Raw genomic sequence first — 17457 nt, forward strand, 5'->3', positions numbered from 1 at the left:
TTCATAGGATAATTATCTAATTTTAAACAAAATATAGATAATATAAATGTCATTTTATTAATTAAATCTCAAATATTATACTGAATATCCATTATGCCCCGTGCCCTAAGCTTAACAAACCATTAGGATGCATCGATGCTATGATTCCATCAATCCAAGATTGTGGCAATCTCAGGAAGTAGAAAGTTAAAACCGTTCTCCTAGATGGAGCTAAATAGCAGGCCAAAGAATAAATTACAGTATTCTAAGGTTGACTGGTGAAGCTGCGGCTGCGATCAAACCGCCTTCCAAAAGGTATATGCAACACCCATACTTACATATCTGATCCTTCCATACTCTAAACGTTGTGTAAATATATACCACTGTCCCACCATCATCTCCCGTGCTCAACCAGAGCTATTCTGGGCGGTAATTTACTATATTAGGGAGGGCAGTTATCTGCAGTTTCTTTATTTCAGATGCTGTCACCTTGCAGGACTCCAGAGCTATCCTCCATCAATATTTATTTACATTGTGCAACGGAAAAACATCTAACGGGTATAATTAGGTGTTACAGAGCAACTCAATTAGTTCATCAAAAATATCGTGTACAAGAATTGAACACCCTCCGGTACCAAAAAGGCACAACAATCATTTTAATTGTTGATGCTAAACCTCATGTATGATTTCATTACATGATATAATGCACATGAACCGGAGCTTCCAATCAATGCCTACATTAAATCATTAAGATACAACAGACCGTGCAGAACTGCGTCCAAGACCTAGACCCAACCAAACTGGTATGCTATCGGATTTTGATGTACTATGGTTGCCGTTGCTGCAATGGGAGGAATGGGCATGTCCATGACCATGACCATAATGTGTCTTGGTGTTCTCAGAATTCATGTTAATAGCAACATGGCCATTCCCATTTGCATGATAGATACGGCCATCCCCATTTTGCAAGTTTGAATTTCTTGACATCTGCATCATTCCAATCCCTCCAGAATCACCAGAATCTTCAATCAACTCCACATCTTCATTGTAGCCGTTGAATAGAAAATCGGAACAGTTCTTCCTGCACCCATGATCATACGGGTTTCTAAATCTACCACCAGGACCTCTAAGGTAGCTGTATCGTAATGCATTTGCCATTTCATTTGTTGTTATATTTCGGGATATCTGTCACCAGAAATCAAAGTGTTCAAAACAGCTTGTATTGCAAAATAACTGTTTATACCACATGGAAAAGAAAAACAAATACTGAAAGCATGCAAAGCTCGATTGGTCCATAATATTACAGAAACATGTTCCTCAAGCCCATCAGGTAAGTTAATTTACATCTAATCATTATATACTATATCTGCATATAAAGTCCTTAGATATGAGATCTTAAACTGAGGTTAATTCTCAAATCTCCAAAGAATTGGCCTTCTTAGGGATAAAGCATATAAAGGTTGCATTCGTGGTTGAAACAAGGTAAACAGGACCAAAGTCCACAATCTTCAAAGAAATGGTTATTTTAGGGATAAAGCATAAAGCAAACAAACTGCATTCATAATTTTTGTTGACGGCACCCTTGCAATTATATCACCTAGAAATTCATTAAATCTTTCAGGAAATCAACACGCTTTGAGAAGCCTAAGGAATTCTGCCCAGTAAGAAACTAGGTACCATTCTCCACCGTTTAAACCCATTCTCTCTGGCACATAATGTCTCACTTTTAAAAAGCACGTGAGTCTTCCCTAAAAAATCAATATGAGAGCTAAAAGAATAAACAATTAGGTCCTAGGATAAAAACTACCAAACCAAGAACTTACAACCAAAAGGAAGATTAAAAGGCCGTGATCAACCAAAGAAATTTTAAGGCAAGACAAATAAAAAAACATAAACAACTATCATAGTCATGATGCAGCAGCATACATGCTTTAAAATTAAAATAACTAACTGTTACAGTCATATAGGCATACCCCAAAAATAGACATAAACCTGACAGCTTTATTAACCAGCAGCTATACCAAGTATTCATTATGCAAGTGAAGCTAATATGATGAAATTGTAACACCACAGCACATTACACTGCATGTGAAGATGCAGATATGCAGCATAGTATAATCACCAGCATACCTGAGAAGCTTGTACAACTGTTAAAATAGCCACACCAAAGAAGACGAGAATATCCATAGCCAGAAATGATATAGCCCCAACATGATGAGTACTAGCATGGTTTATCCACACTCCAAATGATGAGGGCGCCCCTGGATCAGTCAAAATTCCTGCCTCCAGTAAAACATAATTTCTAAGAATATTAAGCCAAAAAAATAAATTCCAACCATATCTTCAAATATTAGCTTGAACTCAGAAAATGTACGATATATACTTGTGAGAGTAACTGCACCAGTTACCAACATTGCTGAAACTTCTAAAACAAGAAAAAGGAAGAAATCCCACTTGTTTTTCTGCATTACAGGTAAATAAACAATCATGTGAGCTAAACAAATTAACAAAAAGACAATTGTGCAATCACAATGAGAAAACAACACACAAATTATATCTTTATTACGTATTACCATTCATGTATGTATGGAATAAAATAGAGAATCAGTAAACCAATGAACAAAATTTAGAGAGGCTGTATATAAAGCTTCCTGAATTGAATGGTAACAAATTGGGTAGTCATGCAATTGGACTTTGATGCAGCTCATCAATGAGCTCACTTTATAGCTGCAAAAAAAGCAACCATTCTAGGAGGGAGTAGGGTCAAGCCAAAATGGCATTTGTTAGAGATTTTGACACATCACCCAATGAAATTCTAGGACAGCCATAATAGGACATTTTGATTTTGTGTAGAGTTATCAAGGATTACCATTCCTCAAGATTACAAGAACTTCCTGGATGGAAGCAACTCGTCAAAGCCCCGGAACTCAACTGAACTGAACTTGGTGAATATCCTTTGGTGGTGGAAATGACAAACTGAAGGGTGACTCCCAGGATGGTTCAGGCTTGTTGCGAAAACCAGTCGTAGAGTTGAGAACTGTAAGTGGCCCAAGTATTGGTAGAGGATGCAAAATATCCTATCAGTCAAGATTGCTGGCATAGGAAGAACAACTTCGGAGGCTTTGAACACCAAGAGGAAGTACTGAACAAGAGAGAATTTTCCAGTAATATACTTTTTATGAAGTATTATTATTGTTCTTTTGTAGTTTAATACAAGAATTTAGAGTGAGATATCATTAATCTTTTTTTACTGAAAAATAAAATAAAGAAATAGTACACAACTTCCCAGGAAGTTTACTAAGCATAATTATAGCACTTTGTTAGTCGAACACAAATATTTTATCCTGAACAATCAATAATGTGTTGTTAACTCATCTTAAAAGAATAATAATAATAATTTGAGAAGTAGTACAATGCTTCCACATAAGTCAAATGTCATAAATCAGCAATAACAACTACTTTGTAAGCATCCAATCATGATATCATCCTAAACCATCAACAACTTAAAAGAATAATAATAATAATAATTTGAGAAGTAGTACACTGCTTCCACATAAGTCAAATGTCATAAATCAGCAATAACAACTACTTTGTAAGCATCCAATCATGATATCATCCTAAACCATCAACAACTTAAAAGAATAATAATAATAATCTGAGAAGTAGTACACTGCTTCCTCATAAGTCAAATGTCATAAATCAGCAATAACAACTACTTTGTAAGCATCCGATCATGATATCATCCTAAACCATCAACAATTTTGCAAAAGAGCAATGTGATATGGAAAAACATCAAACTTTGTCTATTCAGGATATGTATTACCATAGACATGGCATGCGACATCAAATGAATTCCATTCTTCATTTAATATCTTATGTTGCCAGTATGTTTCATCTTAATGCTTCATTATTAATTAAATTTTGAGGTAATCTAGGGAACACAACGTGAAATTTATTAACTCATGTGTGCCAGACCTTGCCAATACAATTGGATACCCAAGGACAATGGTGGTCAAACTGTTCAACACAGCGATCACAAGTGGAACAGTGCTTTGCACGAAGAGGTCTGATAATCTGATGACGATACAAAAACACTATAAGCAAATAGTGAAAAAAGGACATGTTAAATTCAATAACACATTAGTAGAAAACTAGATAGAAATACGCACCTTGCATGTGGCACAGAGCTGAGACCAATTTCCAGCTAGCAAAGCAGGATTATTTATTTCAATCTTCAATAAAGGTTCCTGGTAAAAAGATGAAATACAGTCTTATTCATAACATATAGTTAGGAATTTAAAAAACGTGTTTAAATTATTCATATTCTAAAAAAATTGCATCTGCTAGAAACATATCAAATTTAGGGCCAAAGACAAAAACAATAAAACAAATTAAACCATGAAAAAGAAATAATGCATGAAACAATCTTAATGAATAAATAGAACTCACATCATCTTTCATTTGTGGATCATGCACATTAATCCTGATGTAACCTGGATCCTTTCTGCAAAAGGTAAAGCAAGCAAATTAGATGAGAAACAATTCAAGTGAAATTTTTTAAATCCTGAATCATACTTAAGTGAGATTTAAGGAGCCTAATTATCCTGGGGCACAAAACCATGCCCACCAAATTCATAAAAAAATAAATAAATATAAAAATTGCTGCAATCCTTCAACTTCATAAACCCGAGCCCACCCTAACCAGAAAAACAAAAACCACTAGATGAAATGTAACAAAGTAATAAGATAACACCATAATGTTGGGAACTAACCAATACAATAAGGCAGATGAGTCTTCTTAGAGGAAACTAGAACCGATAAGTTGTGCAACTAGGACCTTTAATTGCTCCTACCATTGGAAAGAATTCATAATCTTGCATTTTCTGGCAACCGGATACAAACTAATTTGAAGGGACTTCTTTTTCTTCATTCAGAAGGATTGCTTAGCTGTGCCTTAATTTTAAGATTTTACCAGTCCTACTTGGTGGAGTTTGTGTACTTAAGTTGAAAATTTATGTTCCTTTTTTTTTTCTACTTTGAAGACTTCTAATTTTCCACTTAGTATATCAATGTTATTTATTAAAAGTTTGTCTTGTTTAGTAAGAACTAGCTATGATGCATAACCAATATACAAGCTCAGATGTTATGTTGTTTTATGACCCATATATATTATATAAGGGCATGTTAGACAAATAGAAAGACAATGTTCTCATATTTCTCAAGAGGCAATGATTGGACGGAACGTTACAACAGTGTTTACAACCAAAATTCATGTTATGACACATTCAATCAATACTATTAGATTATCTGAAGATACCAACCTTTTAAAAACCTAAAATTCAAATGAACAAGCAACTATAAGGATATTTAGTACTTATTTATTAAATTAAGAGTAAAAAATTTCAAATGAAAAGCAGCACCAAGAACAGCCAAAAAACACATTAAAGGGACAACCTGACATGAAAATGGGTAATTTATCTTCAGCCTGAGATGGATCAACTCAACATAAAAGCCAGGCCATGGATCTGCCCAGTATTAGATGAAGAATCTGGAATCTAAAATGTAGTAGTATTTAAGAAAATAATTTATTTTGGGAATTTAAATATTTTATTACTTGTTTTACAAAGATTTTATTTTCTATAAAGTTGATTTCTTTTTTAGAAGGATTTAATTAGTTATCTGAATTAGACTTCTGTCTCATATTTTGTTTTGGTCTTGACCACGGTATAGGTAGGTATTATACTGTTTCCGCAACTATTAAGCTTCAGGAATACTCAATCGTTGATAAAACAAGATTAAAGAGGCCCCAAATGCATAGGGTAAAACAATTCATACTTTTTGCAACCTTCAAACTTTTTCAGGAATATTTAATTAGTTATCAGAAGTAGATTTCTATTTCATAGTTTGTTTAGGCCTTGACCACAGTATAGGAAGGCCTCAGACAGTTTCCCCAACTGTTAAGCTTCAGGAATACTTAATCGTTCATTAAACAATGTAAAAGAGACCCCAAATGCACAGGTTAAAACAATTCATACTTTTTGCTATATTCAATAAAAACAATGCGAGGAATGATCAAGTTTCATTCAAGGCATTAGAAAACTCCCAAATAGAAAAGATAAGATCAACAAACCAAAAAAGGAAAACAGCAAACGCATCCAACTCAACCAATTCATACAAGAGCTTCAAAATTAAAGATATAGAAGGATAGTGTTAAGCATGTACCTAGTACACCTATTGAACAAAACTAATCCACCACTTGCCAGGAAAACGCCCAACCATGCAAGAAGACCAAAGCCAGCAGTTAACTTCGGCAAATTTGATGCTGCAGATAAAATTCATAAATGAAAAGACCATCTGTGGAAGGGCACACAATGACTGTCTAAAGGAAGCTCAGGGCAGATACCCATGATAACAGAATGCATATAAGTCGCGAGTAGCAGCAAAATCAAACACCAAAGTATAGGTGCAAGTCCTAGTTTTGAAAGCTTCCCAAGAGTACTGTTCCCATCAAATCGTTTATCAAGTAACTTTCTAGCATTCCCCTGTAAAATAAAGATTACAAGGAAATTCACTTATTGACCCAGGTAACAAGCAGCTAAAGGGCGAAAAGATATCTGCAATATTTCATGCACAAACAGATAGGTACTAAGGGGCGACATATCATCATGTGATTAGATGATTTTGAATTAGAGATAAAGTAAATAATTATATCACTCAATCACATAATGACACATTAGCACATTAGTTTCTATCTATTTATAGATGTAGTATTACTCAAAAGATGTATACATAAATTCAAAAACATAATCTAAACTCAATATGATGCTTAACTGGACTTCTAAATAAGTGTTTCTAATTAACATTATGTCATTTTTATGCTTCATCAAGTAATAAAAAGCTTGTTTTTGTCCATAAAATTTTCCTCTAGTTTATGGTGGTTAGGAGTATTTTGGTGATTTACAGATGTGTGAACACGTTCCAAATCTACTAGTTTCCTACAAAAAAGTCCAAGTCTTTGTAAGACAAAGAGAGCAAGTCAATAGTATGCTTTAAATTATGATCCTCAGAAAATTTCAGAATCTTAAAGGCTCTTTTCAGAATAGTGAGAAGCAAATCAAACCCAAAGTATGATGCTAAGGGGCACAAGAAACAGTGTAAGGAATTCTAAATGTGATGCCTAGAGTCTATAAATTTCCTCTTATCCACTATCTTTTCTTTTCTTTAAATTCAAACTTCTTTACCACTATCTCTGGATTGCCATTCACAGCTCTATAAACAAAATTTTAAGGTAGAGAAACGACAAAGAAAAAGAAAAACAAGCAATAGCAAAATAACAGTAAAAAATATAAATAATATTAACACAAATATTTCTTTATAAAAGCAAGTGTCACTAAATGAACATATCATATTCTACATCCAATGAGGATATAAAAAGGTGCAAAAATGAAAAAGAACAAAGCAACAGAGAACACCAAGCTCATTAAATGTAAGATGCATGATCATGAACATGCAGCCAGAGAACCAAAGAGACAAGATCAGGCACTCTTCCTAAATATATCAACTACCAATAGTAGTTGCTGTCTGTAGGTCCGGGCAACTAAAACTACAAGCCTGGACAATGATGCGTTGTATGATACTTTTCTTCCACTTTAATGCTATGTCTAAATTAGGATAATAATTTCCTTTTCAACTATATTGAAAAGAAGTTTGTCCATTGGGCAATAAGCATTCATCAGTCAATTATGACAACATAAATGTTCCTTTCTCTACAAGGTAGGATATTTGTGAGAAAAAAACGAACAATTTGTCAAAGTAACATTACTAACCAATGTAAAGTCTTATCGAACACCTACAAGGAAAAAAGCAACTTGTCTGTGATTCTTATCAGAAGCAAGCTGTGCAGGTGTGAGGCCCGTATTATCGGTAACAATCAAGTCTTCCTTTTTCCCAGCCTGTACTAACACTGTGCATGCCTCCAAATTACCCCTGATTGCAGCCCAATGAAGCGGAGTGCAACCTGAATTTTTCCAAATACAGAACAAGATTAGATAACAAATTAATTACACATGCCAAAGGATTTTCCAAGATAATTAGGGAGGATTTAAACAAACCACCCTGAGATTTGCCCGAATTCCAGACAAATTGAAAGGCTTAAATTTTCTTTCACTAACCACCATATTTAGCTTTATTTCCGTAACACTTATTTTTTTAATAAACTACCCCAGCAAAGATGGTTTGTAATAAAACAAACAAAATTTTTCCATGGCGTATTTGATTTGAGCAAAAGCTCGGGGTAATTCATGAATCAACCTGATCAGTGAAATTGACCCTTCATATAATTGACTGATGAAATTCACAGCAACACAAACACTTACCTTCTTTATCCTGGCGTCCTCTGTATGCATCCAAAAATAAAAGTAGACGTATACAATCAGCAAAACCCTTGTAAGCAGCCCTAAAATTTTCCAAGTCATTAATAAATATCATCATTTCACTATTTAAAGGATACGATCAAGAGAATTCATTGTTCGATGGTTAATATAACATTAAGGACAAAACACAAGTTGAGACTGACACAAAGAGAATGCATATTCAACTCCAGCTTGTTGTAAGCAACGAAAATATTTTAAACCCCAATGTGGAAGAATGGGGCAGACATAAACTTGGTGCAATTTCTCCAAATGTTTTCAAGAATGTGAACAAAGCTAACATAGGAGTGTGGAGGAAGTTCTCATGTACCAGTGTAAAGGGCTTCTTCCATCATTATCAGGGGTATCGGGATCGGCATTCCATTTTGAAACTATGTGATAGAGGAAAGCTGTTTGACCATATTGGGCTGCAACATGTGTGGTCTGCAACCAAGTCCAGTCAACACAAAATATGCTTCCATCATTTTTTTCCCTATACGATAAGCCACTAACAACCATCTTGACATGTTACAGGCTGTGAAAAAGACAATATATGGTAACAAGAGTCCACAATGGATTAAAATCCTAATCACAAGTGCTTAGGAACCTTGGTTTACATGAGAATTTTGCATATAAAAAGTAGTCAGTCCCTGAAGCTGCAATTAATGTTTAAAATGACAATCCATCTCTTAACATTGCATTGCACTATGCATAAGAATCTGAAGCTTAACAAAGGAAGGATGGCTCATTGAGTCATTGTCATATGAATACCAGAGTAAGAAATTAGCAGGAAGCAGAAACACCTTCATAGTCCAAAAAAGAATTAAAGAATTAATAGAAAAACTAAGAGCAAGCATTAAGAATGAAGCAATTTCAACCCATACCATCAAGTTTTGCACAAACCATACCAATCAGGGTGGGTTTTTTATTCAAAGGCATAGATCAGGACTATTGTGGTCTCAAAAACACCCAAACCCAGGGTGAAGGAGGGAGCACCATGCCCTAACCATAAATTTGCAAAAAAGGCACCCTGATAGTTTCAGTTACTTTTAATCATATTTACATGGGCTATAATTTTTTCTCACCTGCCCTCTGCCTGCAGCCCATCTGCATCCCCATCTTTTCTCTTTTTTATTCTTTTTTCCTAATAGGAATATAGATATGTAAATTAATGTTTTTGATAAGGTTATTGCTATTTTCTTTACCAACCGTGATCTCTCTTATCAGTTATCAGACCATCTCCTTTATGTATTAATTTATTTTGGATGTATTTGTTAGAAACCCAGCTCTTATTCAACAAAAACACAAAAAACATAATAAACTAAAACTATTTCATTAACTAAAACATTACAAAGATAAACCGAACAATTTGAGGAGTTCGGGACCTCCCATTTTCCGGCCGTTCGAGGCGCCGGAGACTTCCCTAAATCAGCCAAGAATAGCTGCCCTCAAACCAAAACCCTAATATTTTTCTTCTCTTCCTCTTTTAAAACTCAAAACATACATTTATAATAAAAATAGACCATTGGATTAATGACAAATGTCTCAATCCTAACATTCCCCTCCCCTTCAAAATCATCTTGTCCTCAAGATGAGTTTTTATTTTTTTTTCAGCTGTCTCTGCCTATCCAAAACTGTTCCCGCCCACTATTTTTACTTTTTTTAAATTTTTTTTTTCATTTACAGCTGTCTTTTTTTTTTTTAATTTTTTTGTTTCTCCTGTTGCTTCTTCACTTTTCTTTTCTTCTCTTCTTTCCAACGGCCCCACTTCTCTTCTTTTTCTCTTCCCAATAAACCCACTTACTGCCTTCCTTTCTATTTTCCCAAGCAAACCACAGCTCTCCTTTTTCCAATAAACCAACCGTTACTGCCTTCACCCTTTTTTTTTTTAATTTAATTTAATTTTTTTCTCTCTCTCTCGCTCCTTTCTCTTTTCTTCCTTCCGTCGCCTGACTTCTCTGTTAATTCCATATCGGTTTGTCCTGTGAAATCAACAGGAAATTTGCAGTTGCTTTAGCAGCTCCGGTGAAGGCGAAAAAAGCTTCGGTTTGTAAGTAGGAAAGAGAGCAGCAGATTTTGGGCATTCATGTGGAGCAGATTCACGAACAAGAGCAGGGGATTCTTTCGTCCGAACACCGGATTCCCTATGATGATTTTTCTTCAAGTCAGCCTCCTCCATGAACATTTTCCGGCGACTCTTCACTTTTCCAACCATTATTTATCTTCCCTGCTGGATCGAATACTCTGATACCATTTGTTAGGAACCCAGCTCTTATTCAACAAAAACACAAAAAACATAGTAAACTAAAACTATTTCATTAACTAAAACATTACAAAGATAAACCGAACAATTCAAAGAGTTCAGGACCTCCTATTTTTCGGCCGTTCGAGGCGCCGGAGACCTCCCTAAATCAGCCAAGAATGGCTGCCCTCAAACCAAAACCCTAATATTTTTCTTATCCTCCTCTTTTAAAACTCTAAACATACATTTATAATAAAAATAGACCATTGGATTGATGACAAGTGTCTCAATCCTAACAGTATTACCTACTATCTTTATTATCCCTGCAGCGTTTGACTTATTTATCCATCTCCAAGATTGAAGGTTTGCAAAAGCTTCTCATCCTTGCAACACCAGACACCCTCTTAAGTTGCTTCAAGCAATCAGACACGCAGCAAATATTTCAGTCACATGCAGTAGAGCTAACAAGTAAATTTTGGCACCAAGGCAGCATATCTATCCTTGTATCTACTTGAAACTACTCAAGTTACAGCCTAAAGGTATTAAAAAGAGAAAATTCTAGTAGTGGTGTACGAAGCTTAAAATATACATCAACACACCTACTCCTAGTCTTGGTGTGAAGTTTGGCGACTGAAAACATTCTGAAAACAACAATTTAGTACATTTAATATTAAAGACATGATAGGAACCTAGCTCAATTTTATTAATATTGAAATAACTATTTTTGGCGTCCAGAGATGCCAACTCCTCCCTAAACCCCAAATAACAATATTTTTCTCCCTTCTCCAATACAATATTTCTATTTATAATACCTTATCTAACTTTCAAATTTGCATATACTTCAAATATTTTATCCTATCCTAATCTTAAATATATTATCATAATCTTAAATATCTTATTCTAATATTTATTTACTTAATTAATTAATATTAATAATATTTTTATAATAATAAATATTATCTAATCAAATCCTAACATTTTCCACCCCTTTGAAAACCACCTTATCCTATAGGTGAGAAATTTGGAAAATCTAGTTTTTTTTTTCTTTTTAAATTACATCTCTTCCAACACAATTTGAAAAAATCCCACCTATTTTGCCATAAGTCAAGTTAACATCACTGCTCAGAAAAGTCAACTTTATATTGTACACCATCACCAAACACATCACTTTGACATTGTTCATCCTAAACACAGTCACATATGCTTCATATCCCAATCTCATAACCATTTTTTTTACTAAATTCATCATCATCCACCATAAATGTTGCACCAAAAATTCCAAATCCAACCTCCATCTCGTCTACCTCGTCAATCCTTGTTCTTTTTACGGCTTTCTGCTCAGACAACAGTGATGGTGGTTGAGCTTCGATCTTGTCATCTTCCTTCTCAACCGCCTCTGTTTTTACAACTTCCTCCTAAGACATCAACGATGGTGGCTAAGCTTCGATCTTGTTGTCTACTTAATCACCTCCCTTTCCACAAGCTCCTTCCAATGGTTAGGAGATTCAAACTATTGGTGCATTATCGACGGTAGAGGATGATGAATTTGGTAAAAAAAGATTACGAGATTGGGATTTGAAGCATATGTGGCGATGTTTAGAAAAGTGATGTGTTTGGTGATGGTGAAGAGCAAATGGAAGGGATTTTTTCAAATTGGGTTGGAAAAATATTTAAAAAAAAAAAAAACCTAGATTTTCCAAATTTTCCACCTTGAGGACAAGGTGGTTCTCAAAGAGGCAGGAAATGCTAAGATTTATTAGATAATATTAATTATTGCAATAATATTATTAATATTAATTAATTAAGTAAATAAATGTTAGAATAAGATATTTAAAATTATGATAATATAATTAGGATCAGGATAGGCTAAAATATTTAAATTTGAAAGTTAGCTAGAGTATTATAGATAGAAGTATTGTATTGGAGGAGAGAGAGGGGAATAATGATATTTGGGTAATTTGGGCAGCCATTGGCTGATTGGGAAGCTAAGTCGTTGCCAACAATATTTATTTTAATATTAACAAAATTTGAGTTAGGTTCTTAACAAGACACCAACTGGATTTGCAGCCAAAACAAAAAGTTGGCTAATGAGATAGGTCCCTGAATTAGGAAATATACAGTAGTAAATTGTGAAGATAGAAAAATATCAACTTACATCTGAGGTTGGGTTGGCAACAGGGTTTGAGTTTGCAGCACAGGTATGGTTTAAATTTGTTCCAAGCAGATATAACCCAAATTAAGTCACCTTTACTAAATGAAAATAAAAGCATAAGAAGGTGTTACTTGCTTTCTACTAAACAGACAACTACTTGCAGAATATCTCCATACTCTGGTGTCATTATTCAGGGGCCCAATACCATAACTTAAACTAGCCAACAACTTCTATGGCCAGATTTTTTACCATTCTGGTATATGAGAGAGGGAAAGGAACTCAAGGTCAAGATGCCAATTGTGTTTTCATCAATACAATCATATTTCATAACATGAAGATAAGGATTTAGGTCAACAATCCTTGAATCTAATACAATGTAGTGACCTTTGAGTTGAATATGATACTGTCTTCAAAAAATTCAAGATATTCTTCCATGCCATAGAAATAAATCAAAAATTTCCATTGAATTCATCAAGCAAATTTGCTTAAACGTTATCCACTAAATTGTGAGTCTGCATCTGCTTCTGCTATTTGACATACCAAACACTTTCTTCATGTGGTCATACAACACACAACATACAAGTATGCTGAAATCCACACTGAACATACTCAGTTTCACTAAGGAAACAGGCGTACGCTGTGACCCTGTTCAATTTTCAATGCAAACTAGATTTTAGTTCGACATTGTCATAACTTTAGAGCCTTCTAAACACCTTCCTTAGGAGGCCATACAACCCAGAACATAATTATGAATTAGATAGCCCTCACATGCATAGAAAGCAATTCTAAGTAGGAAGGTAATAAAACACAAGGAAAATGAGTTTCTGCTATCGAAATACAATATTCAGTTCATAGAAACACATGCATCTCCGTAAAGTCATAACTAAAAATATGAACTGATGTAAGAGCATCAAAATTCCATATAATCCATTTATGTGATATACATTTACAGGAAAAATAAGAGAGAACCTGATAGCCATAAATATCGGCCACATTAACCCGTGCACCCTCTTTAAGTAGAAGATCGGCAACTTGGATTGCACCTCGAACTGCACTCCAATGCAATGCAGTCTGCCCGGTATGATCTGCAGCATGTATATCTCCACCATGCTGTCATATAAGAAGCCCATAACTTAATAAAAATAACCCTAAATCAATACTTCATTAATGAATTCCTAGCTTAATAAAAAATTATTCCCACTTCAATGATATATTGAGCAGCCGCCGTCCGATTATTGAGCGCCGCCCACTGAAGCGCATAGTATCCCAACCCATCGGGCTCGGAGACGGAGCAACCCTCAGACTCAACCAACCTCTGAAGCTTTTCCAAATCTCCATAGGCGGCAGCCGTGTAGACATCGTTCCGAAGACTCTCCTCATCGACAAGGGCGCTATTGGATTGGTGATTGTGCGATGAGGGTGATTGGTCAACCTCTTCGACGACCTCGATCTCCGACGACATATTGAAAGAAATAAAACGAAAAGAAAGATAATTAAGTGTAATGTTAATGAGATGATGCCATTAAAACCAGATCGTAAAATTTGATTAAATCAAATAAGGTTTGAAATGAAAGGGTTGACTTGGTTAATTAGATTGAAACGTCTGAAAATTAGGGTTTGGAAGGAAGACGAACGAGAAAGTCTGGTTTGTTGGTTTGGCCGTCCGTGTTGACTGGATGGTCGATGGATAGAGAGGGAGAAACAGAGACAGAGGCCAAACAATCCACTTGCCTATGAATATCCGAAGTCGTCTCCCCCTTCCCTGGAGACTGCGGGTTTGTTTATTTGTAAGGATTAGGGTATTACTGATATTTTTTAAAGGTCAAAGGACCCATTCGTGATCAAGGTTTAGTTGTTTATTTGTAAGGATTAGGGTATTACTGATATTTTTTAAAGGTCAAAGGACCTATTAGTGATCAAGGTTTAGTCAATTTTCTCACTCATCCAGTTTTGAAAACTCAAATACTGATTCATATAATAGTTAAAGTTAACAAAATCTTTTAATTATAAAAATACAATTATAATTTAATTAATGATATTAAAAAAATTAAAATTTTATCTTATTTTTCGTTCTAAAATAATTTTTCTTATAACAAAATTTAAAATATTATCTTTTCTCTTTAAGATTTTCTTTTTTAGTGATAATTTTTTGACGAATAATCACCTTTTCCAACAATCTCTCGATAATGTCTCTCCCTCTCTCGTATGTCTCTCTTTTTTGACTATCTCCTTCTAACGTTATTGACAATGAAGATGAATCTTTATCATCGAGAGTGTCAAGAGAAGATAGTTGGGAAAGAGAGACATGTCAAAAGGGAAAGACATAGTCGAGAGATTGTCAGAAAAGATGACCTTTCGTCAAAAAATTGTCATTGAAAAATTGAAATCTTAAAGGGTAATATAACTTTTCAAACTTTAATCTTGAGAGAAATTGTTAAATTTTAAGATTTAGGGAGAAAAAGTTTTTTTTAATATAATTAGTTAAATGATAATTTTATCTTTAAAATTAACGGAGTTTATTAACTTTAACAATATAGATACGAATATTTAGATTTTTAAACTTAATAAGTGAGAATTTAGAAATTAACTAAATTTTACGTGATAAGAAGTCCTTTGGTCTTTTTAAATAAGTACAATCTGTCGTGCCAACATGCTATTGGTTGAATTAAAAATAAAAGGCAAAATAAATAAACACATTTTTTAATTGCATTTTACCATTTAAAAAAATTAAGGATAGAATCATATTAGAATCACACTAAGACAATGTAATTCATTGAAATTGCACAACTTCAATGTAATTATGTTGAAATCACATTAGAATGAAATTGCACCATATCAATGTGATTTTCAACTGGATTTGTGCCATTCATGTGTGATTCTAGCTAAAATCGTATTGGCATGATGAGTTCAATTTTAACTAGAATTGTACCAAAATAGTATGATTTTAGCTAAATTACATTATTCTATTGCAATTCTAATTAGAATCACAAAATTTTAATGCAATTTTGATTAAAATTATATAAATCTAATGTGAATCCAATCACTACCAACAAAATTCCATTGTTGATGATTGTTTTAAGTTTTAAAATTAATTTTTTTATAAAACGGAGGTGAAAAATACGTTTAACAAAGTTCAAGGGTAAAAAGTTATTTAAAATATTAAAAGTTATGAGGGGTATTTTTGTCTTTTAAGTATATATCCTAATTAATAATCAGCTAATTCATTAACCGTAATTGACAAAAATTAGGAAAATATCATTTTCTTACTTCAAAGGTGATAATTTAGCATTTTAACATGGTTTGGGCGGAACATAGTCATTCTTCCCTATACAAAATTACAGTTTGTTATGTATTTTGAACATGGTTATTAATATCATACAATATAATATAATATAAATAAAAAATAATATATATTATAAGATATATCAAATTAATATAATATAGAGACATATCTTACAATATAATATATATTTATAATATGATACATATTATTAACACCAGTCGATACAATTTTTTGAAGACAATAATAATGTAGTAAGAATTTATAAGAGAAATTTTAAACTTTTAGAAGTGTTTGTTATCTTTTCCAAAATGAGACATATTAATTAGATTTTTTTATTATTTTAGTTTTTAAAAAACGTATCATATAATACGATTTACGATATAAAAAATTAGATTTTTAATATACGATTCAACTATCATAATTTTTAAAGACCGAATGACTATTTCCCACCCAAGGTTTGATGAAATGATAAATTCTCATCCTCTAAATTTTAAAAAACCAAATTTCAACCCAGATTTTAATTCTTTGGAATAATTATTTTGCCCTTTTATTGAAATTATGAAACTGCTATAAATGTCCAATTACCAATATTTTTTTACCAGTTTAAAAATTTATTAGTTAGACTAATAATAAATGTCAAAATTCTACCCATCTTTAAAATATTATATGTTGTCCAATTCTTTAAGATATAACTATTATTTATGAAACTATTTGGGGGTATATTAAAATTTTAAAATTTTCAAAAACACCCTTAATCTTTTTTCAAAATTTCAAAACCTCAAAAATTTTCATTAACACTCCTAATATTTAAAAAAATATAGTTTACTCCCGAACTTTTGAAAAGAGAAATTAAAAAAAAAGAGAGAAAAAGAAAAAAAGGAAAAAGGAAAATATATACAAAATGATATTCTTGTCCTTTATTTAAAAAAAAATCATTTATATAAATAAATGACATACGGGAGTCAAGCACTTTAAAATTTAAAGGATCAGAATTCATCATCTCAAAACACCTTGGGTAGAAAGTAGTGAGTTGCCTTATAATAAAAAACGTAGTGTTTCTAATGGCTAAGTTGTGGAATGAATGACTCTAGGATCATCTAACATTCTAACTTCAAGGAAGAAAGACCTCAATCATGTTACTTACTAGCCTAGAGGCAACAAGTGGGTTGTGTTAACTTGACTTTGACAGAACCCACCATGCTTGTGGGTTGTATCGGGTTTAGGTTTATAGTACAACCCGCTCTTCATAGGGTTATGTCGTGTTAGATCTTTAACAAGTTTGTGTATAGGCCTTGTTACGAGTTGGTCTATTTTTATTAATAAATTATTTTAAAAATTAAGTATTAAAATTTACTAATTGACATTTATTTTTAAATTAATACAATCAAGGATC

General features: G+C 33.2%; 1 protein-coding gene across 4 annotated transcripts; it reads right to left on the bottom strand.

Annotated features, from left to right (window-relative positions):
* Positions 1 to 543: 543 nt before the first annotated feature.
* Positions 544 to 14561, bottom strand: LOC123194524 (protein S-acyltransferase 24-like). Of its 4 annotated transcripts, XM_044607756.1 has the most exons (13): positions 13983 to 14561; positions 13751 to 13891; positions 8719 to 8831; positions 8355 to 8434; positions 7833 to 7996; positions 6383 to 6521; positions 6202 to 6301; positions 4429 to 4483; positions 4149 to 4226; positions 3955 to 4053; positions 2363 to 2441; positions 2110 to 2258; positions 544 to 1164 (listed from the first exon to the last, which is right to left on the bottom strand). In XM_044607756.1, exons 1-13 carry the CDS (start codon positions 14241 to 14243, stop codon positions 727 to 729), a joined length of 1896 nt encoding a protein of 631 aa, XP_044463691.1. In that variant the 5' UTR covers positions 14244 to 14561; the 3' UTR covers positions 544 to 726. The 4 variants fall into 4 exon arrangements, with proteins under 4 accessions (XP_044463691.1, XP_044463692.1, XP_044463693.1 ...); XM_044607757.1 differs by having other exon boundaries at positions 8719 to 8880; positions 13751 to 14125; XM_044607758.1 differs by having other exon boundaries at positions 13732 to 14125.
* Between the last annotated feature and the right edge of the window lie 2896 nt (positions 14562 to 17457).

This window comes from Mangifera indica, chromosome 13 (genome assembly GCF_011075055.1).
Source record: "Mangifera indica cultivar Alphonso chromosome 13, CATAS_Mindica_2.1, whole genome shotgun sequence".
Classification (NCBI taxonomy): Eukaryota; Viridiplantae; Streptophyta; class Magnoliopsida; order Sapindales; family Anacardiaceae; genus Mangifera; species Mangifera indica.